At 58.8% G+C, this 26,678-nt stretch overlaps 1 protein-coding gene across 4 annotated transcripts; it reads right to left on the bottom strand.

Annotated features, from left to right (window-relative positions):
- Nucleotides 1–1,877: 1,877 nt before the first annotated feature.
- Nucleotides 1,878–26,678, bottom strand: SLC11A1 (solute carrier family 11 member 1). Of its 4 annotated transcripts, none has more exons than XM_073304949.2 (15): nucleotides 26,546–26,678; nucleotides 19,776–19,903; nucleotides 15,599–15,721; nucleotides 14,302–14,421; nucleotides 12,888–12,994; nucleotides 11,909–11,979; nucleotides 9,868–9,935; nucleotides 8,563–8,718; nucleotides 7,867–8,025; nucleotides 7,145–7,234; nucleotides 6,536–6,655; nucleotides 4,139–4,288; nucleotides 3,918–3,991; nucleotides 3,260–3,413; nucleotides 1,878–2,593 (listed from the first exon to the last, which is right to left on the bottom strand). In XM_073304949.2, exons 1-15 carry the CDS (start codon nucleotides 26,562–26,564, stop codon nucleotides 2,480–2,482), a joined length of 1,653 nt encoding a protein of 550 aa, XP_073161050.2. In that variant the 5' UTR covers nucleotides 26,565–26,678; the 3' UTR covers nucleotides 1,878–2,479. The 4 variants fall into 4 exon arrangements, with proteins under 4 accessions (XP_073161050.2, XP_073161051.2, XP_073161052.2 ...); XM_073304950.2 differs by lacking the exon at nucleotides 26,546–26,678 and adding an exon at nucleotides 20,035–20,231; XM_073304951.2 differs by lacking the exon at nucleotides 1,878–2,593 and having other exon boundaries at nucleotides 3,270–3,413; nucleotides 7,145–7,214.

Here is a 26,678-nt window from a genome sequence, read left to right as displayed (position 1 = left end):
GGGAGTGCTGAGCAGAGAAGGGGAATGCCAAGCCCTGTTTAACTCTGTCCCTGCTGCTTGCAGGTAGCCCCTTCTCCAGCCTCCTGCCACAGGTTCCTTGCCAAGCCCAGGGAGCCGGTTTTGCCATTGCACCTGATCCCATCACTCACCACTGGACAGGTGGTGCCCCCTGGTGTCTGCACTGCGCTTCCAAGCAGGGGGTGCAGTAATTCTAAGGGAACAGGAGCCCCTGGGCATCTGCTCAGGATCCCTGCCCTGCCTCTAGCTCCACCCTGGGTGGGACCTCCCAGCCCACCCCGCTGCCCTTCCACAGCCAGCCTGGAGAGCTGCTGCTTCCCGGGGTACCCTCAGGGAGACAAATCCACAGGTCTGGGCTCCCCAGCCTGAGCCCACCCCTCCACAGGACACACCTGGCTGCAATGCATGCTGGGACCTGTAGTCCCCTTAGTCCTCACCTCTTGATCTGCTCCAAAGGAGGCCGGACCCTAGGGTTCCCCCCCTGTTGCCCAGGGAGCACCCTGATCAGTCGGAGCCACCGGCCGCACCTTTGGGGCCGCAGGTTTGGTTAACCCCTCTGTTGCTGCACTGGAAGGCCCTGGGACCCTCAGAGTTGCACCGGTTTAATTCCACTGGGCGAGACCCCGGCCTGCTCCCGGGACGGGCGCAGCTGTACAAGGATAGCGGTGCTCCCACGCGCCAGGCTCACTCCCCTCGCTGGAAAGTCTCTGTTTGATTTCGCTCTGGACTCAGGCCGTCTGCGTCACAGAGCTCCACGAACTCCACGAGACCCAAAGAGACGGGGGCCGAAGGCGGGTCGGGGCTGGGCCCTTGTTTGGGTCTATGAAGGGCTGGCAGGTTTGGGACTAGATCCAGCCCTGCGTCAGCCAATGGTTTTTAACAGTAGATGCTCAAGTGTCGCCCGCCCTGTGGCTGAGCAGGGAACGGGCGACTTTATGACATCCCGAGAGCGGGAGAGTGGAGCCATCGAAAGGGGATCTTTTTGCCAGACTGTTTCCAACGGGTGGGGTTTGCTTGCGACGGTGAACCCTAGTTAACTCCAATGCCTGACACACACTTGGGACACAGGTGATCTCTGGTAAAGATTCCACACCCCGCTGTCCGGCGCGTCACGCCGCTCCAAGCCGCCCTGCAAAATCAGACGTGATGCTCCTGGCGTTTCTGAGGGGAAAACCGAGCCGATCCCCTTGCCCCTGCTCTTTTCTTTAACCCTTTCAGGGCCCCTTCACGCGGCACGAAGCAGCAAAATCAGGAGCAAACACAATTTAACCAGTGCACTCCCTAGCAGGCGACTGTAACCATTGACTGCGGCAGCAGCTCAGCGAGAAGAGGGCTGGGTCCCTTTGGGCCTGGGAGTCCAGGGCTGGAGGGGGCGGCCCCATGCTCCAAACATCCGGGATGAAATTCCTAGCGTCACAGCCCTGCAGCCCCAACCCAGCCTTCCTCCATTGCAAGCAGATACGCTGAGCTCCGTGCACTCTCCGGGGAGGGGACCTGTCAGGGGCGAGACCCTGACGCCCTTGTCTGTTCTGCCTGGCCACAGTCAACCCAGGGCATTTGCCAAAGTCCCCCCTGCTGTTGATTAGCATTGCTGCACTATGCCCGTTGTCCTCCACCCCAGAGGTGGCTGCATCCCAGGGTGCCCTGGGACGCGCTTTGGGATAGGAGGCGATGGGCACACGGAAAATCTTCCTATTCTGGGCTATGACCTGTGGCTGACCCTGAAGGGTGACAATGGACTCTTGCAGGGAGGCTCAGACCGAGGACCAGGCTGGCCAGTGGGGCTGGCTCGGTTCCAGGGGTGGCTCGTTTCTGCTCCCTCTGCGGGGCCTGCACCAGCCAATGACCAGACCCTCCTGTAGGAAATCCTTGAAATCAAGTTTATTCACAGAGCGGCACTTTCCCGGGACTTGGACTCCTTCTCCGTGAGTCTCCTTCCGGGATACTGCAGCTTTTACTCCAGTCACAGCTCCGGCCCCTCCCAGCCCATTCCCCGGACCCCAGCCAGCAAGGGCTACTCACAGTGGCATCCCCGGGGGGCTGAGTTACCTCCATGATCAGTGTGAACTTAGGGTCATTATTTCACGGGCAGGTCGGGATTGAGGGGCACCGGCAGCACTGGACGGGAGGAGGGGACCAGAGCTAGGATAGCAGGGGGTGCGGATCAGGATTGGGGAGCACCAGCGGGGCTGTGGCAGTGGGGGGTGATCACAGGTGCCCGCGAAGGTGCTGATTGGTCAGCGCTGCCCCCCACGCCCTGAGCTTGCTGAGAAGGGGAGATGCCCTGGGATGCTGCATGTCCGTCAGTCCGGGGGGGTAGCAGGGAGCCCAGCCCTGAACCCCGGCCCTGCCGGTGACGGTGACTGTGTGGCGATGGGTTCGTTCCCGCCTGGGACGGCGACAAATCCAGAGGCAGCCCAGGCCTGTGGCGCGAATGCCCGGCGGGTAGGGGCACGACGCGTCACCGGGGCCCTGCCCAGCCAGGCGGGTCGGTGGAGGGGAGCCCGTAGGAGAACTGGCTGTGGTGTCCCCAGGCCAGAAAGTCAGCTCCGTGTGCAATGCAGCAAGTCCAGATCTACGGGGGGCGAGAGAGAAAGCGACTGAGCTGCTGATTGGGACAGAGCGCTGGGTTGGGGGGGACAGAGCAGCCTGGGGGTGTTGAAGCAAGGGGGGGGAGAGGACCTTGTGACCCCCACTCGCTCTCTGCCCCAGATTCCAGCCTGCGCGGTGGGATCAGAGCCCCTGCCCTGAGCCACGCTCCAGAGAGAGACCAGGGCCTGGTACCAAGCCCACCACCGACTGGGGCCTGGGGGTCGGATAATGCGGCAGCTGGTTCTGATCCGCCCCAGGCTAGGGTCTGCCCGTCTCTGACCAGCCCCTATCCCGCCTCTGCAGACAGCAGGTGCTGCTGAAAACCCAGTGGGTGCGGGCAGGGGCTGCCCAATCTCGCTCTGATCACTGGGGCTGCGCTGTGAGGGGTCCCCCTCATTGTTCCCCTATCTGACCAGCAGTGGGGTCCCCTTTGGAGTCAGTCACTGGGGAGGGACACGAGGTGCAGGACTTGGCAGAGAACTCCCAGGGCCTGATCCCCCCAAGAGCTCACAATCACCCCCCGCCCAAGTACTCCCTCCCAGCCCAGGACGGGGTCCCCCAGCCCCAGAGCACAGGCCCCCCCAGCCCCAGAGCACAGGCCCCGCCCCCTGCTGCCCAGGGGCAGGCAAAGCGCTCCCAGCCGCCCTACCAGGTAGGCGGTGAAGGCCACGTAGCCGGCCAGCACGAAGGCCAGGGGGATGTAGTAGGCCATGCTGCCCAGCGTAGGGATGTAGATCACCACGAAGTAGAGGTTAATGGCGCAGATCAGCCCGGCGATGAGGATCATCAGCGCCTTCCCGACGCTGCGGAGACCAGAGCCCCGGTGAGCCCGGCCCGGCCCCCTCCCGACAGCTGCCTGGGTGGGGGTCCAACCTCTCTGACTCTGCACGGGCCGGCCCCGCTCCGCCCTGCCTCCGGCCCCGTGCAGGGGGGCGCAATGGCGCGGGAGGGTCTGACACGCGGCTGAGCCTGCCCGTGCGGGGCCGTGCGCCAGGGCACAGCTCCCACGCCCTGTGCTGCCAGCCCGGCCCTTGCAGGCCCAGGCCCAGGGGGCCGCGGCGAGCCCATGGCAAGCACGGCCTGCCCACCTGCACCCACCTGCGACCCTCCCCCGCAACCCAGCCACGCAACTGGCTGAAGGATGCCCCTCCCCCAGGGCCTGAGGAACCCCAAACGCCTCCAAAGTTCTGGGGTCCTGCTGCTTGTTCATTTCAGCATTTGGGGGGATCTGGACGCTGGGCGCCCCGGGGAGGCTGCCTGCGCCCCAGCCATCAGCCCGGCGGGGAGGTGGGACCCCAGATACTCACACGCCGTTGGTGAACTCCTGCATGAGCGGCCGCATGCTGGTGAAGGTGAGAACCGGGAGAACGGCGAAGGGCAGCTGCAAGGCAGCGGGTCAGGGTGAGAGGGGAGGGGACTCTGCTCCCAGGTACCTGCCCCCGCCCCACCCCCCACTACCACGTCTGGCCCCCCCTTGCCTCCCCACCCGCCGAATCCGCTGTGCCCAAGGTCCAGGCCCGGCTCTCACCAGGATGCTCTGCAGCACATTGAGCAGGTCGTTCATCCCCGTCAGGTGGCTGACGTCCTTGAAGGCAGCGACGAAGACGGTGGGGAGGATGGCGAAGGAGCGGGTGAAGAGCACGCGGGTGAAGCGGGACCAGCGCAGCTGCAGGAACCCCTGGGGAGGGGACAAACGGGGACGCCCCGTCAGTGAGCGAGAACGACACCGGGCGCCTGACGCCGCAGGGTCACTGGCGGGGAGGAGGGCCCCGGAGCCTGATCTGCCCCTGCAATGGCCGGACTGGCAACGTCCAGAGATCAAAAACCAGGAGATTGGCTCCAAAACTCATGAGATTTTTCAAAGCAATTCTACTGCGTTTTTCCGAGCAGGGTCTTGACGTTTGGGCTCCCCCGAGCCCTCCCCAGGGCGTGGGCGTGGGACAACCTCCTGCCTGCTCTGGAGACCGTGATTTCTGGCCCTGGCTGCAGGAGCTCTGACTTCCCACCTCTGCCTGTCTCCTGCCCAGCCAATCATCCTGTCCCCTACCAGTTCTCTCCCCCCTCAACCCCGCGCAGTTCAGGCCCCCCTCACTTCAGCCCCCATCACCCCCACCACCTCAGTTCACCCTCCCAGCACTCACTCCTGTGCTAAGAACCCACCATCAATACAGCCCCCCGTCCCCCCTTGTCCCCCAGAGGACACTCCAGAGCCGGACGGCCCGATCCTGCAGGGCAGGGCGTGTCCTCCACTTCCGTTGCAGACTCTAATTCCCGAGAATCTGCAACGGAAGTGGAGGACACACCCCGCCCTGCAGGATCGGGCCGTCCGGCTCTGGAGTGTCCTCTGCTGAGTAGACACCCCCTGCCTTTGGCCCCCCCAGCCCCAGGAGCTCAGCACAAAATAAAGAGCTTCCCTTCCCAAAGGCTCCTGCCCCCTGGTGGGGAGGGACGGCGCTGCAGAAGGAGCAAAGCTGGGGTTCAAACACACGTTAACTAGGCTCCTCACCACCCGCAGGAGTCACCCCGCCCAGGGAAGGTGGGTTAAAGCACCCACTCGCCGCCCGCGTCCACACTGGGTTAGTGACTGGGTGAGCCAACCCGTGTTTCAAAGCACGCTCCATAGCCTGGGGATGGGTGGAGAATTTTGAAATTTTCGGTGTTTGTTCCTAATTGGAATGAAATCAAGTTCTGAAATCTCAAAATCTGCCACAAAATGGAATTCCTGTTCTCTAATTAATGTCAGTGGGGAGTGAGTTCCATAAATTAACCTCAGTAATCCTCTGCCCGGGTTAATATTATTAATAGCATGTGGCCATGAGTTCCATGGGTTGTCTATGCTGTCTCCCCATATCCAGTTGTTGTTACTCTCCCCCTAGCAGCTGTCACTGCAGATTCTGTTCCTCTTCCTGTAACTCAGGATTAAAAAGAAGAGGGTGTCTAACCCTGCTGAACCCCGCGCTGTCATATTTTTATGCTACTCAGCAGAAAGAGGCTGTTAAAAGTTTCCTCCTCCACTCCCTTCCGTGAGACCTGCTGAGCTAAGCAAAGCTGTAGAATCGTGGCTTGCAAGGGCTCCGCAGAGGGCGCTTCAGTCTCGTGGTAGGACAGCAACGCCCGGGAGAAGGGAACATGCTGCCTCTGGGGTGGGGCGCCGCAGCAGCGAGCAACAACGCAGCCCACCAGGTGTGAAGAGGGAGGGTGACGGGCTGATGTCTCGAAGTGAAAGCGCAGCGGGAGTTTTAGGGAGGCAACCTGAGTTCTGCAGACTGGAATTTGCAGAAAGTTCCTGGGAATGGCAAGAGATCAGGGTCTTCCTTGCACCCCACCTTTGCACCTTAGCGTTCCCGCCAGTCTACAGACACTTACAGCTGCTTGTCCTGGGGAAGGGGCTGAGGGGAAATGGAGCAAACTCCCGATAACCCCGCAGTGGTTTTTCCCCAGTGGAGCTGTGCCAGGCACCCGGCACCAAGCTGAGGAGTCTGGTATAAATGCCTGGATTAGGGGGAGAGAGACAGACCCCACTTCCAGCCAGTGCTTCCAATCTGCTTCCTTTCGGGGACAGCGAGCCGGCAGGCATGGGGGCATTTACTCTAGCTCCACCCAAGCTCCCAGAGCAGCCAGATGTTTCTGGTAAGAGGCTCAGCAGTGAAATAGTTAAACGGTGCGGTTGTTGGTGTCATTAGACTCCAGAGTCAACACCCCACTGGGGAGAAGGGGGCAGTTCACACCTGGCTCGGTGCCGTGATTGGACGCAGGCTCTCTGCAGACTCAGGCAGGCAGCAGGGTCACAGCTGCACGTTTCTCTTTGCAGCAATAAGGGCTGGAAACACCATTACACAAACCGAAGCGTAAATTGTGCAGAAGCCAATGGGCCTCTGGGGAAGCGCTGTTTCCCCCCCAGCCAGTATCAACTCCCATCTCTCACCTCCATGACAAACTGCCCGGCGTAGGTCCCGGTCATGGTGGAACTCTGCCCCGCTGCCAGAATCCCGATGGCCCAGATATAGAGAGCAACAGCGCCGAAGTAACAGCCCAGAATGACGCCCTGAAGGGGGACAGAGTGGAGCCCGTGTTAGCACGGTCCAAAGAGGAACCCCAAGCCCTCCCCTGTGGGGTTGGGGGGGCGGGATCTGCTCCCGGCCTCTCCTACCCCAGGCTGGCAGGTCGGGGGAGCGGGAGGCTGCTCAGCTGTAACCCCTTGGTCCGGCTCTCAGCTGGAGGGGAGGTGGCAGGCTCTGGGCGTGATGGGCGGGGTGGGGTCTGAGTGTGTGGGTGTGTAAGGGGTGGGGGAAACAGAAAGGACCCTGATGACTCCAGCAGGGACCTGGGAGAGGATTGTGGGCACCTGAAGGCTGAGGCCGGTGCAGGGGGTGCTGCCAGACAAAGAGCCTGCCCTGGGAGACCAGAATGGGCAAACCCTCCGCCTCGCCCATGGGGCTAAGGCTTTTCCTGTGCCACTGAGCCCCACGTGCCCCCTCCCCAGCAGCCCAGCCCCAGCTCCCGGGGCAGGGGGGTGTCTGTGCCCCCGACTCACCCCTTGGTAGATGTCCACGGAGACCGTCTCGTTGTTCCTGGGGAAGATAGGGGCGTACTGGCTGACGCTGCTGTTGGCACAAACGTTGTACTGAAACACACGGGGCACGGGGCCACCGGTCAGGAGGCTGCCTGGCAAATGACCTCGCTGGGGTGGGGGCAAGGGGGAGGCACTGGCAGGGGGCAGGAGCAGGCCGGCCCTACAGCGGGCTGAGCAATCAGCTGACCACGCCTCCCCGCATCCCTGCCCTTAAGGCTGCCCGGGGCCAAGCGTGTGACGGCCATGCCCCCACGGCGGGACCAGCCCCACCTGCAAGAGTGCCTGTCAGATCCCGGGGGCGGGTGGCCCCCATCGCTGCAGGGTGGGTGTGCTCCCTGCTGCCCTCTAGTGCACGCCATGAGTCCGACAGGTAACAGCTCCCCCTAGTGGCTGGAAAATGGGGGGGGGGAGTTGCCCCGTTGGCTCCTGGGGTAGCGGCCTGGCTTTTTAGCGCGGAAGGTCGAGAGTTCTAGTCCCCAAGGCAGCTGGTGCTTGTAGTCGCTAGGGGCTCTGGTGGGGCAATAAGCTTTAAACTCAGCCGAGGATGATCACACAGCCTCTCGCAGGGCAGGGCATTGAGACAGAAGCCCGGGGTTGGCGGCGGCTCAGCAGAGATGGTGGTGGGACCGGGGGCCTTGAGTAGGGGAGAAGGCCCCCCCCGCCCCCTGGTGACGGGTACTCACCACGTCCTGGTTGGTGCGGTGGTAGAAGGCCTGGCCGAAGACGGCCATGACGAAGAGGTTGATGAGGAAGGAGACGAAGAGGGCGATGCAGGACTCGATCAGGAAGTACTTGTTGGCCTCACTCACCGCCTGCCGCTCGGAGCGCGTCACCTCGCGGGTCTGGGCAGGGGCACACAGCAGGGGGCTAGGCCGGGGCAGGGGGAAGCCGGGCTCAGCAGCCTGGGACAGGGCTATGGGCCCCCTGGGGAGCTCTGAGCCCATGGCGGGGAGGGCATGCTCAGATGGCTCATGGGACTATCATGGGACATGGTGTGGGGCGCAGCCTGGGGCTTGATGCCCCCACCCAACGGGGCGGAGGAGCCAAGCATCTGTCTCCTGTTCCCAGGGCACTGCCCCCAGTCCCACCCACTCTCCCACCTCCTGAGTATCCACCCTGTGGCCTCCCAGTCCCACGCTTCGCTCTCCTGCCCCGCTGCATCCCCACCCCAGCTGTAGCAGGGGCAGGGAGTGCTACAGCGCCCCCCTCTGGCAGGTCAAGGTATTGCACCCATGGCCTCCTAATGCTGCTGATGGCTGTGACTCCATGGTGCGCACACCAGACCCCCTGAGGGCCACAGAAGCACCCCCCAGGACGAAGGGGGAGGACCATTGATTGGCATCCATTGCAGGGACAGGCGCCCACCCCTGAGCCCTGACCTTGACCAGGGAGGAGTGGAGATAGATGTTGTGTGGCATGATGATCGCGCCCACGATGCCCACGGCCTGCAGCAGCTCCTCCCGTCCGCAGCCGCGGCAGTAGGGGAAGAATATGCCCTTCAGCACCTCCGTCTGGACAGGCCGTACCACCACGTACTGGGGACAGAGGAGGGGAGAGCGGGCTGCAGCCGGGTCCTGCACGGACACCAGGGACCCGCTGCGCTCGGTGGCACCTCACGGGCAGGCTGAGGTGAGGTTCCCACGGGGGCACTGCTGATGCTGCCCGTGCCAGGTCTCCCACAGAACAGCTCCAGTGAGCCTAACTCCGGCTCCACGACCCACTCTGCCCTTGCCGGCAATGCTAACGCTGGCCGGCCAGGCAAAGAGCCAGTGAGCGAGCAATCCCCTGAACAGCTCCCGTTGGGGCAGTCCCCCTCCCCAGCTCCATGGAGTCCCCGCCGGGCCCGACGAGGTCACAGCACACGACCACAAGAATCCCCACCCTGCGCCGTGGGGGGCAAAGCACTTCGACACGCCCTAGCCAGGGCCGACACCCCAAAGTCCACGGTCTCTAATGATCGCAAGCAGCCGAAAGGCAGCACCTCCCAGCACCCTTCCAAGGAAAAGCACCGGCTGCCAGTTCGTTCTCCCTGGAGGGGATGTTTCCCATCCAAATAGTGATCAGGCATCCCCCTGCTTAGCTTGTGAGACAAGCAAGGACCCCGGTCCAAGGAAGGGATTGCAGCTGATGCACCCCTATAAAAATAGCTAAGTCCTGCACTGAGGGGCTGGTAGCTGCTATGTTTGGGAGCAGGCCTGTGGAGGAGCCCGGGCAAGAGGAAAGACGCGCCCGTCTGCTCCCCCCACCCCAGCGCTTCCCAGAGCAGGCTCCAGCCGTGCCCAGTGCACTGAGATTTCTCTTTGGCCAGACGGGTCTGTGAGACCAGATAAGGGCTGCCCAAGTGGCCCCTCCGTAACACGGGCAGCTTGGATCCCCACCGCGGCACGCTCGCTGAGCACAAGGGCAAGTAGCCTAACCAGGTTTAAGAGGGAGCGTGAGAAACCTGTGAGCGGGATTAGCTGATGGGGTTGCCTGTGATAGCAGGGGACTGGACTCAGGAGGCACCTTCCAGTCGGATCTTCCTGTTCCCCCTCGGCCACAGGTGGCCTCTGTGGATTCTCAGCCTGTGGTCGTGGCCCGAGGCAGTTCTGTGGTGAGAACTCAGTGCCGTTCCTCCTCTGCCCGTACGCAAGGGCTGGGTAAGGCAGCGCTAAGCACAAAGGAGCGGGGAAATGTCTCTTTACCTCGTAGCCAAAGGTCACTGCCATGATAGTGATCAGGAGACCGAAAAAGGCTTCCAGCTTCCGGAGACCTGGAGGGGAAATGGAGAACAGGGGAGCTCCACACTGCAGCCGGGCTCAGACAGGCAGCTCAAACCCAGCCCCTGGGACCAGGCCGCACGTTTGGCTTGGGGACAATCTCACAAACTCGGAGAGTCTGAGGCTGGAAGGGACCATCATGAGCATCTCGTCTGACCTGCACCTCGCAGGCCGCAGAACCTTGCCCACCCACCCCTGTAACAGACCCCGGAGCTCTGGCTGAGTTACTGAGTCCTTACAGCATGGCCCAAAGACTTCGAGTGACAGAGAATCCACCCTTTGCTCTAGTTCACACCAGCGAGTGACCCTGGCCCCATGCTGCAGGGGAAGGCGAACCCCCCCCAGGGTCTCTGCCAATCTGACCTGGGGGGAATTTCCTTCCCAACCCCAAATCTGGCGATCAGTCAGACCCTGAGCATGTGGGCAAGACCCAGCAGCCAGACCCCTGGGACAGAATTCTCTGTAGTGACTCAGGGCCCTCCCCATCCGGTGTCCCATCCCCGGCTGTTGGGGATACTTGCTGGTAGCAGTCGAAGATCGGCTACCTGCCATTGTAGGCAGTGTCATCATCCCAGCCCCTCCGTACACTTATCACGCTCAGTCTTGAAGCCAATTAGTATTTTTGCCCCCACTGCTCCCCTTGGGAGGCTGTTCCAGAACCTGGAACAAACCTTGGTTACAAACCTTCCTCCAATTTCAAGCCAAAGCTTATTGATGGCCAGTTTATATCCAGGTGTTCTTGTGTCCACATTCACACTTAAGTTAAATAACTCCTCTCCCTCCCTGTTATTTATCCCTCTGACTTATTTATAGAGATAGATCATCTCTCCCCTCAGCCTTCGCTTGGTCAGGCTAAACAAGCTGAGTTCTTTTAGTCTCCTCTCAAAAAGCAGATTTTCCATTCCTCCGATCACCCTAAAAGCCTTGCTCTGTACCTGTTCCCGTTTGAAGTCATCTTTCTTAAACACGGGAGCCCAGAACTGCACACAGTATTCCAGATGAGTCTCACCAGTGCCTTGTATAATGGTACTAACCCTTCCCTGTGTCTACTGGAAATACCTCGCCTAGGATGGCATTAGCCTTTTCACAGCCTCATCACATTGGCAGCTCACAGTCATGCTGTGACTGACCAATACACCCAGGTCTTTCTGTGCCTCGGTCACGTCCAACTGATACCTCCCCCGCTTATAGCACAAATTACTGTTGTTAGTTCCTAAGTGCACAGCCTGGCACTTTGCACTGTTAAATTTCATCTCATTTCTATTACTCCAGTTTTCAAGCTGGTTCAGATCTTCCTGTATGATATTCTGGTCCCCTTCGTACTGACAATACCACCCGACTTTGTGTCATCTGCAAATGTTATTAGCCCACTCCCACTTTTTGGGCCAAGGTCATTAATTAAAATCAGATTGGTCCCTAGACTGTCCTCTAGTAACCTCCCTCCAGCCTGTCAGTTCCCCTTGCAGCATGATCCATCATAGCCTGTGTGATGCAGGCCCGTGGTTCCCAACATGGGCCACACTGTGTCAGACCCACCTCTCTCCGCCCCCTGGCTCCCTCACTGCCGGCAGCCCCCACGGTGCAGATCTCACCGGGCCACCTGTGTCTCCCTTCCATCCTGCCGAGAAGTTGCCGCCCTCTGACTTGGGTCCTGGCTGGGTTGACGCCACGGAGGAGACGAAGCCACCCCCCTGGCAGGGAGCGCGGCGGGGAGCTGAGTATTTTGTTAAGTGTTGAGTTGATTTTTAAGAAGTCCCAGGAGAGGCCAGGGCTACAGAGAGCAGCAAGCTGGGCAGATTGGTAGCCAAGAGAGGAGGCAGCTTCGCACTGGGAAAGGGAGCATGGAATGGACCAGCCTGGGAAAAGCCTCCTTGTTCTGCAGCTTCCTAACCAAACACCCTCCATCTAAACTGGGTAGGTGGCACCCGCAGCCCCCGGCCCCCAGCCCGGGGTACCAAGAACTTACCGTATTTATCCAGGAAGAGGAAAACGAGGGTGTCGATGATGGTGATGAGGACTCCGCCCCACAGGGGGATGCTGCGGGGGGGGGAAATCAGAGGTTACTGCTATGACGAAGGCAGGGGAGGGTCATTCCTGACGCCGTCTCGTGCTGGACAAGCAGCCCCGTTGCTAGAGGAAGGTGCGGGGAGGGTTCGTCTCTGCTTGGGAAAAGCTGAGCTGCGCTTTCGCTTGCTGAGTGACTCTGTCTCCGGTGCACCAGCATTCAGGGAGCGCGACGCGCTGGGCTAAATCCAAGCCCCGGAGCTCCGGCGTTAAGAGCAGGTTGCAGAGGGACGCTGGCTTCGTAGAGCCTCAGGCCAGAAGGGGCCGTTGTGACCATCTAGTCTGACGTCCTGTAGGCCACAGGACTTTCCTGAATTCACTCCCGTTGGCGCTAGGGTGGATCTTTAGAAGCACACCCCATCCTGATTCACACCTGGCCAGCGATGGAGCCCAGGGGGCTCAGGACTTTGGGTAACAGGGCTACGCAGCTTTGGAGGGATCTGGCTGGAAGGCAGCCTGGTTTGACAGCAACTAAAATCTGTCTCTGGGTCCTGCTTCTAAACCCAGCCTAAAAACCACAGGCAGTCTCAGGAGAAGGCCCAGGACTGCCTGAGCCTAGAGCTGGAGTCTCCCCGTGCAAGCATGCGGGTGAGGAAAGCAGGCAAAGCCCAGCTCTGAGATATCTAGCTAATCCTGCCTCTCTTAGAACCAGCTGGTCCTGCATTTGGTCCCTGGGGTTAGGAATCAGCGCTGCTAACATGAGGATCCGGCATGCTACAGGGATCGTGTAACAAGCTGGCTTGGTTTGTACCTGTGATGTCACCCACAGAGAGGATAAGGGACTCACTACTGCTGAAAGCTCAGGGAGTGCTCTTTTAGTTCAGGTCCCTGGGGTTCTAGGCCCGGCTTCCCTAGCACCCAGGAGTAATTGTGGGTGTTACCGTCCGGCCGAGAGGAGGCTGAAAGCAATGGCCGTCCCGATCACCTCCTGCATGTCGGAACCAATGATGGCGATCTCGATCATGATCCAGAGCAGCACGCGCGGTACCTGCAGCAAACAGGGCCAATGGCACAGTCAGGAACCCCAGCTGGCCGGCTCGGACTCCAGGCTGGGGCTTCACATAGCCAGGGACCTCAGAGCACTTTATCAAACCTTGCAACCCCCATGTGACCCATGTTACTACCCCCATGTTACAGATTGGGAAACTGAGGCACAGAGACATGCCCCGTGCCATGCATAGAGCTGGGAATAGAACCCAGGAGTCCTGGCTCCCAGTTCTAACAACACACCTGCCCCCTCCGAGGTGACAATAGACCCAGAAGTCCCCAGTCCCAGTCTCCCCTACTAGACCCCTGCCCAGAGCTGTGAACAGAACCCAGGAGTCCTGATTGCAAGTCTGCTGCTCTAACCACAAGCCCACAGTTCTCCTTGCAGCTGGCTGCTCTTTTGCTACAAGTAGTGAGAGTAGGAGGGGTGGGTCAGGTCTGATTTTCTGGGGGTTTGGGGATCATTAAAAAGTCACTGGTGAGGCCTCATGATAACCTCCCTCTCCTCTGGGGTATAATATACGGTTGGATTCCTCACCCCGATTGCAGAGAGCTCTGATGGGGGAACAGCCTCCCGCTTCCTAAAGGGCTTGTCTGCTCCTGCCGTTCATTTGAGCTACCCGGGAGCTTAGCGAGGTAACCATATACTCCACTTGACGCTAACCCCACACTCTGGTCAGCCCTCCCCTCGGGAAGAACCTGGCGTGGGCTCGCTCTGCGTCTCAGAGCCCCAGGGCTGTTTGCCCGGGGTTAATTAGGATTCTCTCTAGCCACATGTCTTATGGGCTCAGTGTGACCTTAAAGTTTGTAGAATTCTCTAGGGAATGATCCCCACGTTCATTGAACGGGCTGGGCTAGCAGGGGGCTGTGGGTCGGGACTGAGGGGCATCACCAGAGCCCACACAGAGTGTGTGTGTGTTTGTAAAGCACCGTCCTGCACTGTAGCTGGTTGTGTCCAATCCCACCAGCCCCACCCTTTCCAGTGACCCCAAATCCACCCAAGGGTTGAAAAACCCAACGCAGCCATTTGATGCTGCAAAGCCGGGCATGAATCTGAGCTGCGGGGCTGGCGACCGAGGCCAGAGGAACCCAGACAAATGGCTGCAGCCTCCTCCTGGGCTCGCTGAACTCCTGTCTCGCCGGCCAGCATGCCCGGGCCAATGTCAGCAGCCTGGGGGCTCTCCCTGCAGCCCAGCCCGGGCTCGCTGCTCTCCGGACCTCAGTGGCCAAAGCTCCCCGCCATCCGCCCCTGCGGGGTGAGGCTTCCGGCTGCGACCCGCGGCGCCCACCCGGGGCCTCGGCACTCACCTTTGGGTAGTACTGATAGCAGACCTCGCCCAGGTCCATTCCCGTGACGACACCCAGCCTGATAGCCAGCCGCTGGCACAGCAGCCCCAGGATGGTGGCCCAGAGCAGCACCCACAGCAGCTAGAGCAATGGAGGGGCAGGCTGTTGGAGGGCAGAGCGGGCACGCGCAGAGCCTCTCAGCAGGGGCTCCAGGAGCCAGCCCAGCCCAGGAGAGATCGGGAGACAGAAGCTACAGACCCAGCAAAGCGCCGGCGGCTTCACCTAAACACACCAGCCCTGGTCCTGTCCCCAGGGGAGTCGGTGGTAAAACTCCCATTGACTTCACTGGGGCAGGCCCACTGCCTGCAGGCTGAATGACTCTGGGTCAGCGAGGGATAGCCTGGCCCAGTGCTTCTCAACCAGGGGTCCAGGCCCCCCTAGGGGGCCTCGAGCAGGTTTCAGGGGGGCCGCCAAGCAGGGCCAGCGTTAGACTCGCTGGGGCCCAGGGCAGAAAGCCGCAGCCCCACTGCCTGGGGCTGAAGCCGAAGCCTGAGCAATGTGGCTTTGTGGGGACCCCTGTAGCGTGGGGCCCCAGGCAACTGCCCTGCTTGCTACCCTCTAACACCGGCCCCGGCTTGTGTATGCAGAAAACTAGTTATTGGGGCACAGGGGGGCCGTGGAGTTTTTATAGCATGCCTGGGGGGGGGGAGCAGGGGGTTAAGAAAGAAAAATGTTGAGAACCTCTGGCCTAGGGGTCCGGGAAGGTCCCCTCCATACCCCAGACAGGACTTTGAACCCACCGCAGTAGAGCCAGACCCCAGGGAACCCACACCAGAGCCAGCGTGAGCGGAGAGGGGGGAGCTGGGGCTGTGGCCTCAGTTGTGTGGGGCGGCTGGGTGTGCGGCATACACCTGCTACCTCGTTACCTTAATGATCGGTGCTTGCTGGGGGGCTATTGTGGTACAGCCTGCAAACCCCAGACCTGGGATCATGGCCCCGTAGTGCAAGGCGCGGTACAGACCTGTCCCAAGGCGCTGGGAGCCCCAGGGTGGTACTGACAGACGCCAGACACGTGGTGCCTATGGTATGGCAAGCTTGGCCCATCCGCCAGCCTGGCACATCCCCTACCCCGTGAGCCGTGCTGGGAGCCCGGTGCCTGCAGGCAGCCAATGGAGGATGCTCTCCCGGCCGCCCGCCATGACCCGGCCTGGTGCTGTTAGTGGCTGGGAGCCATCTCGGAGGAGCATTACACAAGGCTGCTCTTCCTGGCTGAGGCCGGCACGGGTGTCACTGGGGAACGCCCCCCCCCCCCGCTCACCTTGAACCCAGCGACGGCCCCACACTGCAGGTCTGACTCGATGTTCCCCGGGTCCAGAAAGGCAATGCTCATGAGGAACCCAGGGCCGGTGAAAGCCCACAGCTTCCGGAAGCTGAAGCCGGGCTGTGAAGGGAAAGTTGCATCGGGGGTTAGGGCAGAGGGGAAGCAGCCATCATGAGCCCCTTGTCCTGGCTTCCCCACTGCTCGGCATAGGGGAGGCACGGCTCCGAAGGGCCAATCCCTCTAGGCGCCCCGACGGCAGGGTTGGAATGCGCCGGCATGTGCCACGCTGGGCAACGGGCACTTTGCAAAGCCGCATGTGCCCAGATCTCCGCAGCTCGAAGTGCAGAGGAAGAGACCAGGCTGGGGTGGCGGGGCTGGGGAGGGGCAGGCGTGGAATGATGGGATACGCAGGCCTGTTGAGTGACACCTGAGGGCAGCATCCTGCCACATCCCCCACCCCAGCCACTGGTCCCACAACCCTCCCTGCACCGCACCTGGGGCTTTGGCCAAGGGAATTGGCCTCAGAGCCGTCCCTGAATAGCCCGCTGCCGGAGCTGGCCTGTGGGGGTTGCCGTGACCAGTGTGAGCCCCACGCCCGGCATCAGACAGGTTCTGTTCCCAATGCACCATCATACGCGCAGCCGTGTAGCCGCTCCTCTAACTCAGCTGGCAGGGCCTTTTGCTTTGGGGACTGGCGACCGGGGGTTCGATCCCCACTGCCGCTCGGTGGTGTCTGTGGGGCGGTCCGTGTTACAGCAGCTTGGCTGACGGATTAATTCTTCCATTGCCCAAGCTGTGCCCGCAAGGGGGGTTAGGGCGAACTAAGGATGTCACACAGGGCGTGACATTTTTCACAGCCTGAGCAGGGTGGAGGCCAGGCCTGTGTGTGGCCCCCATGTGTCACATCAACCCCTGCTTCCTTTTCCCCGACCCTTGAGTTCCTTCCGTCCCTTCTAGCGCAGGAAGGGCCTGCCCCCTCACCTCCTGGCTCCCAGTTCCTCTTTCTTAACCCTGGCAGCGCTGTCCTTGGCTGAGGTCAGCATCTCTCTGGTCTCGTGTCTCTCACTTTCTCTGATTTATGAAATGGTGCGGGCCAGAGGGTCTCTATCCCCGACCAGAGGGTGGGGATTGGACCAGCCTGGCTGTGTCCAGGCCATCAGCACTACGGTCTCTAGGCAAAGGCAGCCCCAACTCTTGGCACCAAGGGGAGATCGGCCCCTGGACACATGCCCCCACCCCCGTCAGAGGGCAGGAGAGGCAGCTGCCCTGAGTCAACTGCCACGGCTAAGCTCTCCCCAGCGACCCCCTGGTACCTGCCTCTGGTGCCCACTGGGCACTCAAGCAGAGCTGAGCGATGGCCATGGGGGCTGGCTCTCCCATAAAGACACAGGAGCCCACCCTACTGCCATGCTCAGTGGGCTGTGGGGTGCAGGGAGTGGGACAAGACTAAGGGGTCTGATGGGAAAACCCCAGGTCCCCCCCACAGAGAGTTACTCCCCATCCCAGCCTCAGCCCCCACTGGGCTGATAGGATACGTCAGTGCCGTCTAGCATGGCAATGGGGCAGGCTCCCCTCCACCTTGCAGGGGCAAACTCTGTCTAGCGGGAGACAGGAGATCACTGCCCAGGGCCCATTTGGTCCTGGTCCTCTCTGCTGGGCCTGCCAGCCAGGAGGCTCATAGGTGCTGACTCCATGGGTGCTCCGGGGCTGGAGCACCCATGGGAAAGAATAGTGGGTGCTCAGCACCCACCAGGCATCCGCAGATCAGCTGTTCAGCGGCAGGCAGCAGGCACTGGGGGGAGGGGGCGGAGCAGGAGTGGGAAGAGGTGGAGTCAGGGTGGAGCCTGTGGGGGGGGGAGCAGGGACAGGAAGAGGTGGAGTGAGGGTGGGGCCTGGGGGGGCGGAGCGGGGGCGGGAAGAAGTGGAGTGAGGGTGGGGCCTGAGGTGGGGCGTACTGGGGGCAGAAAGAGGTGGAGGGGGGGTGGGGCAGTGGGGGTGGTGCGCGGCGGGGGCAGGAAGAGGTGGAGTGGGGGTGGGGTCTGGGGGGGCGGAGTGGGGGGCAGGAAGAGGTGAGTGAGGGTAGGGCAGTGGGGGAGGGGGCGGAGTGGGGCAGAAAGAGGTGGAGTGAGGGTGGGGCCTGGGGCGGACTGGAGGCAGAAAGAGGTGGAGTGGGGGTGGGGCCGTGGGGGTGGTGCGGAGCGGGGGCAGGAAGAGGTGGAGTGAAGGTGGGGCCTGGGGTGGGGTGGGGCGGAGCGGGGGGGCAGGAAGAGGTGGAGTGGGGGTGAGGTCTGGGGGGCGGAGCGGGGGCAGGAAGAGGTGGAGTGGGGGTGGGGCCGTGGGGGTGGTGCGGAGTGGGGGCAGGAAGAGGTGGAGTGAGGGTGGGGCCTGGGGTGGGGCGGGGCGGGGGACAGGAAGAGGTGGAGTGGGGGTGGGGCCGTGGGGTTGGTGCGGAGCGGGGACAAGGCCTCGGGGCAAAGCGGAGGAGTGAAAGCACCCCCCCGGAGGAGAGAAGAAAGTCGGCGCCCATTAGGAGGCTGGTTAATTCCCCCTGAGATTTGGAAACTTAGCCACTAGGAACTGGTGTGAACCCCCCTCGCCCCTCAGCTCATGTCACCCCGGACAGCAGCACCTGGTGATGGGTGCCGTGCCAGGACTCGGGGAGAACTCTCCCTGACCACCACCCTGGCCGGGATTGGAGCCCCTGCCTGAGAGGTCAGCCCACCTCCAGGCCCTGAGCCATAAGCTCCCCCAGAGATGGGCCAAGCCAGCAAACCCAGGATTCAACCCCCACTTTGCTTTGCAGAGGTTGAAACCAGGATCTTAGTCCCCATTCACATTCTGCATGTTGAGCCCAGCTCCAGTCCCTGGCTGGGGTTTGTAACGGTGATCGGCAAAGGGAGAATATTGGGACAGGCCCACTGATGATGGATGACAAAAGCTTGAAAGAGATTTTTTTAAATGTTTTTTTCTGCTTATTTTTTTAACCACAGAAAATACCAGGCATGTCAGCTCCTGTCTTCCCTGCATTTTGACGGCAAATTCTTTGGAAACCCAGAGACATGCAGCGGGAGGCCTTACCTGAAAGAGGCTAGGCTGTTAAGCCTTTCACATGGACAGCCTTTCTCCTAACCATCCTCAAGGCATTTGAGTTCAAAGAAAACAGAGCACTAAACAGTCTGAACAAGACTCACTTCCCCTCCCAGCTAAGCGGGTTTCACTTCTGCACGGTGTGCGCTGTCCCAATCCCGCTGGTGCGCCGGGCTCCCCGGAAATACAGTGAAGCCACAAAGCCTGAATTTGTAATGCCAAGAGCTCCCTTCCTTTTAAAAACCCAGAACAAGAGCCACCCTTGCCCCAGTTCTCAGCACTGCAGGTCACCATCCCAGTGCAGCCTCTCATGGGTATGTAGCAAAAACACTGCGTGGGTCTGTTCTCACTAGCATCCCGCTTGGAAGAACCAGAATGAAACTTCTTCTATTTCGCCTTTCTGGTGTTGGAGAAAAGCCCTGGTGGCTCGGCTCAGACGGGAATCACAGGCCAATAGGCTGCCCTGGTATCCCCTGTGCCCGGAAACCCCCACTCACCCACTGCAGAGGGGCTTTGGGGTCCGTGGATGTCAGTGGGGACACAGCGGAGGGACCATGGGAAAACCAGCGAGGGGAGGCGGTGTGTTCTAATGGCAAATGCGTCAATGCAGGCAGCAGGAGACCTAGGGGCTAGTCCTGCTTTTGACTTGCTGGGTGACCTTGGGCCGGTGACCGCAGAGCGCTGTGCCTCAGTTTCCCCATCTGTAAAGTGAGGATAATGCCACTCGCCATGCAGTGTTGAGAGGTAAAAAACGCTATTGAAGAAGTGCAGATGATTATTATTAGTGACCAGGCCAGCTCTACCTCACTGTTACAGAGCTCAGCACTTCCACGAGGAGCTGTTCATCCAGAGATCTCAGAGCACTGCAGCAAAGAAAGCCAACAGCATGAGCCCCTGTGTACAGTAGGGGAAACTGAGGCCTGGAGCCGGGCTGTGACTGGCCCACAATAAAATAGAACCCAGGCATCCTGATGACCAGCCTGGTGCCCTATGGACTGGCCCAGTCTGCCTCCCCACTTCAAGTGCCTGCTATGCTTGTGGCAGTGGGGAGATCAGTCCTCCGTGCCGAGACATTGGTGGGACCTACCCCTCCCACATCCGGGATGGCGATCTTCTCATCCAGGTACGTCTGATCCCGGCGTGGCTGCGATTCTGGGGGTCCCATTGTGCTGTAGTTCTGGCCCCTCTGATTCCGCTGCTGGGACCTCCTGCTGCCTGGGGAAGCCAAACCAAAGGAAAATCAACGAACATGTCCATTTCGCTCCAGCATCCTCCGGGGAAGGCATAACTTGCCCCCCCCATCCCCACCCTGAAATATTGGAGGGTGCCCCCAGAAATCCTCTCACCTGATATGGACAACTGCACTCACCCCGCAGCTGTGGCTCGGCTCCTCCGCTGTGGGGCTGGGCCCAGCTCCCCGTGCTGGGCGTCGTGACCTGGTGCGTGGGGTCACAGCGCCCTCAGGTTTGGCCTGGCAGGGGAGCACAATGTGATCCCGCATGCTGGATCACATCGGTTTGGGGTCCTTCTCAAATAGGCAGCCCGGGGCAAACTGCTCCTTTCGCCCCCCACTCTGAGCAGCCCTGCCCCCTCCATGGCACCCCCGCCAATGGGATGCAAACGCATTGGGGGTAACGTGCATATGACTGCAGGCACCTCTGGGTCCCCCTACCTGTATCTTGCGCCTCAACTTCCAGCAGCTTCCCAGGGGTGCCAGGGCAAGGAGAAATCAGTACATTGCTATTCCGTCACCTTGGTAACCAATAACCGGCTCCTGATGTCCAGCCGCAGAAGGCTGGTCCAGGCAGGCAGAGCTACTGTGGCTGACTCACTCTGGTGTCGGCTCATGTGGGGCCCACTAGCATCAACCCGGGGGTACAGCAGGGGTTGGGGACTCTCTCTGTGCCAGAGGGAACTAGGGGCTTGCACCAGGGGGCTCCTTCAGGGAACTCCCTAGGAACAAGCCATAAGGCTCAAAAAAATGTTTTTTAAGTACATCAGAAGCAGGAAGCCTGCTAAACAACCAGTGGGGCCCCTGGACGATCGCAATACAAAAGGAGCACGTAAAGACGATAAAGGCAACGCCGAGAAACTAAATGAATTCTTTGCTTCAGTCTTCACGGCTGAGGATGTGAGGGAGTTTCCCAAACCTGAGCCGTCTTTTGTAGGTGACAAATCTGAGGAATTGTCACAGACTGAAGTGTCACTAGAGGAGGTTTTGGAATTAATTGAGAAACTGAACAGTACCAAGTCACCGGGACCCGATGGCATTCGCCCACGAGTTCTGAAAGAACTCCAATGTGAGATTGCGGAACTGTTAACTATGGTTTGTAACCTGTCCTTTAAATCAGCTACTGTACCCAATGACTGGAAGATAGCTAATGTTACGCCAATATTTAAGAAGGGCTCTAGAGGTGATCCTGGCAATTACAGACCGGTAAGTCTAACGTCAGTATCGGGCAAATTAGTTGAAACAATAGTAAAGAATAAAATTGTCAGACACATAGAAGAGCATAAATTGTTGCACAAAAGTCAACATGGTTTCTGCAAAGGGAGATCATGTCTTACTAATTGATTAGAGTTCTTTGAGGGGGTCAACAAACATGTGGACAAGGGGGATCCAGTGGACATAGTGTTCTTAGATTTCCAGAAAGCCTTTGACAAGGCCCCTCACCAAAGGCTCTTATGTAAATTAAGTTGTCATGGGATAAGAGGGAAGGTCCTTTCATGGACTGAGAACTGGTTAAAAGACAGGGAACAAAGGGTAGGAATAAATGGTAAATTTTCAGAATGCAGAGGGGTAACTAGTGGTGTTCCCTAAGGGTCAGTCCTATTCAACCTATTCATAAATGAGCTGGAGAAAGGGGTAAACAGCGAGGTGGCAAAGTTTGCAGCCAATACTAAACTGCTCAAGATAGTTAAGACCAAAGCAGACCGTGAAGAACTTCAAAAAGATCTCACAAAACTAAGTGATTGGGCAACAAAATGGCAAATGAAATTTAATGTGGATAAATGTCAAGTAATGCACATTGGAAAAAATAACCCCAACAATACATACAATATGATGGGGGCTAATTTAGCTACAAGTAATCAGGAAAGAGATCTTGGAGTCATCGTGGATAGTTCTCTGAAGAAATCCACGCAGTGTGCAGCGGCAGTCAAAAAAGCAAACGGGATGTTAGGAATCATTACAAAAGGGATAGAGAATAAGACGGAGAATATCTTATTGCCCTTAGAATCATAGAATATCACGGTTGGAAGGGACCTCAGGAGGTCATCTAGTCCAACCCCCTGCTCAAAGCAGGACCAGTCCCCAACTAAATTATCCCAGCCAGGGCTTTGTCAAGCCGGGCCTTAAAAACTTTGAAGGAAGGAGATCCCACCACCTCCCCAGATAACCCATTCCAGTGCTTCACCACCCTCCTAGTGAAATAGTTTTTCTTAATATCCAATCTAGACCTCCCCCACTGCAACTTGAGACCATTGCTCCTTGTTCTGTCATCTGCCACCACTGAGAACAGTCTAGAGCCATCCTCTTTGGAACCCCCTTTCAGGTAGTTGAAAGCAGCTATCAAATCCTCCCTCATTCTTCTCTTCTGAAGACTAAACATCCCCAGTTCCCTCAGCCTCTCCTCATAAGTCACATGCTCCAGCCCCCTAATCATTTTTGTCGCCCTCCGCTGGACTCTTTCCATTTTTTCCACATCCTTCTTGTAGTGTGGGGCCCAAAACTGGACACAGTACTCCAGATGAGTCCTCACCAATGTCGAATAGAGGGGGACGATCACGTCCCTCGATCTGCTGGCAGTGCCCCTACTTATACAGCCCAAAATGCCGTTAGCCTCCTTGGCAACAAGGGCACACTGTTGACTCATATCCAGCTTCTCGTCCACTGTAACCCCTAGGCCCTTTTCTGCAGAACTGCTGCCTAGCCCCTCTGTCCCTAGTCTGTAGTGGTGCATGGGATTCTTCCGTCCTAAGTGCAGGACTCTGCACTTGTCCTTGTTGAACCTCATCAGATTTCTTTTGGCCCAATCCTCCAATTTGTCTAGGGCCCTCTGTATCCTATCCCTCCCCTCCAGTGTATCTACCACTCCTCCCAGTTTAGTGTCATCTGCAAACTTGCTGAGGGTGCAATCCAAACCATCCTCCAGATCATTTATGAAGATATTGAACATTAATGAAGATATTGCCCCAGGACCGACCCTTGGGGCACTCCGCTTGATACCGGCTGCCAACTAGACATGGAGCCATTGATCACTACCCATTGAGCCCGATGATCTAGCCAGCTTTCTACCCATCTTATAGTGCATTCATCCAGCCCATACTTCTTTAACTTGCTGGCAAGAATACTGTGGGAGACCGTGTCAAAAGCTTTGCTAAAGGCAAGGAATAACACATCCACTGCTTTCCCTTCATCCACAGAGCCAGTTATCTCATCAGAGAAGGCAATCAGGTTGGTCAGGCATGACTTGCCCTTGGTGAATCCATGCTGACTGTTCCTGATCACTTTCCTCTCCTCTAAGTGCTTCAGAATTGATTCCTTGAGGACCTGCTTCATGATTTTTCCAGGGACTGAGGTGAGGCTGACTGGCTTGTAGTTCCCCGGATCCTCCTTCTTCCCTTTTTTAAAGATGGGCACTACATTAGCCTTTTTCCAGTCATCCAGGACCTCCCCCTTATATAAATCCATGGTACGCCCATATCTTGAATAGTGCATACAGATGTGGTCCCCTCATCTCAAAGAAGATATGCTGGCATTAGAAAAGGTTCTGAAAAGGGCAACTAAAATGATTAGGGGTTTGGAACGGGTCCCATAGGAGGAGAGATTAAAGAGGCTAGGACTTTTCAGCTTGGAAAAGAGGAGACTAAGGGGGGATGTGATAGAGGTCTATAAACTCATGAGTGGTGTGGAGAAAGGGAATAAGGAAAAGTTATTTACTTGTTCCCATAATATAAGAACTAGGGGCCACCAAGTGAAATTAACGGGCAGCAGGCTTAAAACAAATAAAAGGAAGTTCTTCTTCACTCAGCGCACAATCAACCTGTGAAACTCCTTGCCTGAGGTTGTGAAGGCTAGGACTATAACAGGGTTTAAAAGAGAACTGGATAAATTCATGGAGGTTAAGTCCATTAATGGCTATTAGCCAGGATGGGTAAGGAATGGTGTCCCTAGCCTCTGTTTGTCAGAGGGTGGAGATGGATGGCAGGAGAGAGATCACTTGATCATTACTTGTTAGGTTCACTCCCTCTGGGGCACCTGGTCTTGGCCACTGTCGGCAGACAAGATACTGGGCTGGATGGCCCTTTGGTCTGACCCAGTCTGGCCGTTCTTATGTTCTTATGCCTTTTACAGTTAGTCCCCGTATGTGCACCTGGTTTGGAGCAGGGTTACTCCCTGCCACCTCTCCAGACCAGGGACACCTATCCCAGGGGCTGGCAGGGAACGAATAGGGCTGAGAACCCACCCCCGGCTCCTCTTGTGTATTCCTCCCTTTCACCCCCCTCCCCACCCAGCTAGCCCTTCTCCCACCCTTCCTCTGACTGGCAGCCCTATGGGGACCCCGATAGTGCAGAAGGGGGAGGAGCTGCCTGGCTCTGGGTTTCTCTTTAATGGAGCAGAGAGATTCTCGGGGCTACACGGAGTTTGTTAAAATCGGCTTTAAAAGGACCGAATCCATTAATCCCAGAGGAAGGGCCCAGCCGGCCCGCATAGGACTTGGGGAATTGTTATTGTTTATATTCCCATAGCATTAAGAGGTCCCAGCCAGGATCACAGCCCACCATGCTAGGCGCTGTACATGCACATGGCAAGAGACAGTCCCAGCTGAAGAGCTCACAGTAAGAGATAAGACAAAGGAAGGACCATTACTCCCATTTCACAGATGGGGAACGGGGGCTCACACTGTTAAGTGATTTGGCTGCCATTACACATATACAGATGGGCTGAGTAGAATTTTCTTTACAAGGATCTGCAAAGTTCTGGCTTTTCCCCTGCTGCATTCCCATGGGAGCGGGATCCCCTTCTCCCCACCATCGGACTGGGCCTGTTGCCAGGAAGTGGTGGTTATCTGGCAGCCCCCACCAAGATTGAAAGTGCCACTCAGCGCTTTGGGGATACCAGGACAGCGTCTGGTATTTCAAAAGGTGTCAAGTTCAAAACTATTTTGTTTGAGCATAAGCTTTCGTGAGCTACAGCTCACTTCATCGGATGTAGCTCACGAAAGCTTATGCTCAGATAAGTTGGTTAGTCTCTAAGGTGCCACAAGTCCTCCTTTTCTTTTTGCGAATACAGACTAACACGGCTGTTACTCTGAAAAAAGTTCAAAACCGGTCAGAGGAAACAACTCTGTCCAACAAAGGGAATTAGACTGCGGAACTCATTGCCACAAGAAGCAATTGAGGTCAAGAACTTAGCAAGATTTTGTAAAGGGGCTGGATATATGTGTGGCTAACAAGAAGATCCAGAGTGATCATGCTAAGAAAAGCTCTGGGAGGGTTATTAAACTGCCCTCTCCAGGTCCTGACCTGGTCTCTTCCTATTATCCAACATCGGCTATTGCAGGCTTCTAACGCTTTCCTCTGGAGCAGCCAGGGCCAGCCACTGCCCGAGACAGGATACCGGGCTAGTGGGACGTGGGACAGTCTGGCAACAGTCTGGCAACGCTTGCAATCCTGTGTCTGAGAATTCATCTGTGCATGTTTTAATCAGCCCATTAATCCTTTAAGGCACTCGATGAGTACCCAGATCAGGGCCCTGTGGCATTGGGTGCTGCACAGATGCAGCGTGACAGCCAGTCTCTGCCCCAAAGAGCTAACAGTCTAAATAGACAGTCTGTCCCGGGGGGTAGGAGCGGGGAAGGGACTGATCAGAGCGGTGGGCAGCAAATGGCATATTAGAGCAGCCAGCAGTTGGGCTTGTTTGATTTCCTTCGGGTTTTGTACTAGTTTTGAGTGGGGTGTTGCTGGCGGGGGATCAGGCCTGGATCCTGGAAAGTCTCGTAGAGACTCCAGCGGGGTTTGGTCCAGGCCCCAGTTAACAGAGGGTCAAAGGAAGGAGGAGGGGGCAAAGGAGGCGAGGGGGTGGGAAGCAGGGCCTGGAGGGCAGCTGGAGAGAGGCTGAGGTGAAGATCTAGGGAGGGGATGGGTGCGAACAGCTGCTCAGCAGAGGGGAAGAAAGTTCACTGGTGTTTCCCTTGGAAGGGGAACTGAAGAGAGAGGTTGGTGGCATGCCCTGCCCACACTGTCTGCATCCCTGTCCCTGCAGCTGGCACCGAACGGGGAGGAGGGATCGAAGGGGAACCGAGAGCAGCGCGCCGGGGCCCCCAGGCCGGTTGGCAGCCAGTGGGTCATGCCATCAAAGGGAGCCCTTGGCAGGGCTTCCCTTCACCCCCATGTCCGATCCCGTTTGCCCCATGGCTGGTCCCTGAGCCCCATCCCCCTTGGACACCACGTTTCCTGGCTGCCAGGGGCTCCTAGCGGGGGGTTGGGGGTGATGCTCCGGGCCAGGGGAGGCGGAGAGCCTCTTCCCAGACAGGGCCCATGGGTGGGAGTCCGGCCCCCAAACCCCGGGGCCCAGACTGCAGGGAAGGCCCCTGCCCTGGCCCCGAGGGGATGGGCTGCAGGGGATTTCCCCTCCGGCTCTGAAGCCCCGGAGTCCCGGCTGTGCTGGCTCTGGTCTGCCGGGGGCTGTGGGGAGACGGGGAAGCAGCCGGGGAGCGCAGCGCCCAGCCTGGAGAGCTGGGGGGAAAGGGACCCCAGCGGGCCGGGGGGCAGATGGGGCCCGGGGAATGGGGGGCGGGGGGGGGGGAGCCCGGAGCTGTCCGGCAGGAAGAACCGACGGGAGGGGGCGCTCACCTGGCTCCGGGGGCGCCATGTGGGCTGGGGTCCGACGGTCCCGATCCGGGGAAAGCAGCCCCCCGCCGCCCGCCCGGCAGCTCGGCGCCCCTGGCCGGCCGGAGGAGCCGAGGAGGAAGTGCCCCAGGCTGGG

This window comes from Lepidochelys kempii, chromosome 11 (genome assembly GCF_965140285.1).
Source record: "Lepidochelys kempii isolate rLepKem1 chromosome 11, rLepKem1.hap1, whole genome shotgun sequence".
NCBI classification, from domain to species: Eukaryota; Metazoa; Chordata; order Testudines; family Cheloniidae; genus Lepidochelys; species Lepidochelys kempii.
Note: the sequence above shows the minus strand (reverse complement) of the source record. Positions and strands in the feature narration are given on the sequence as shown.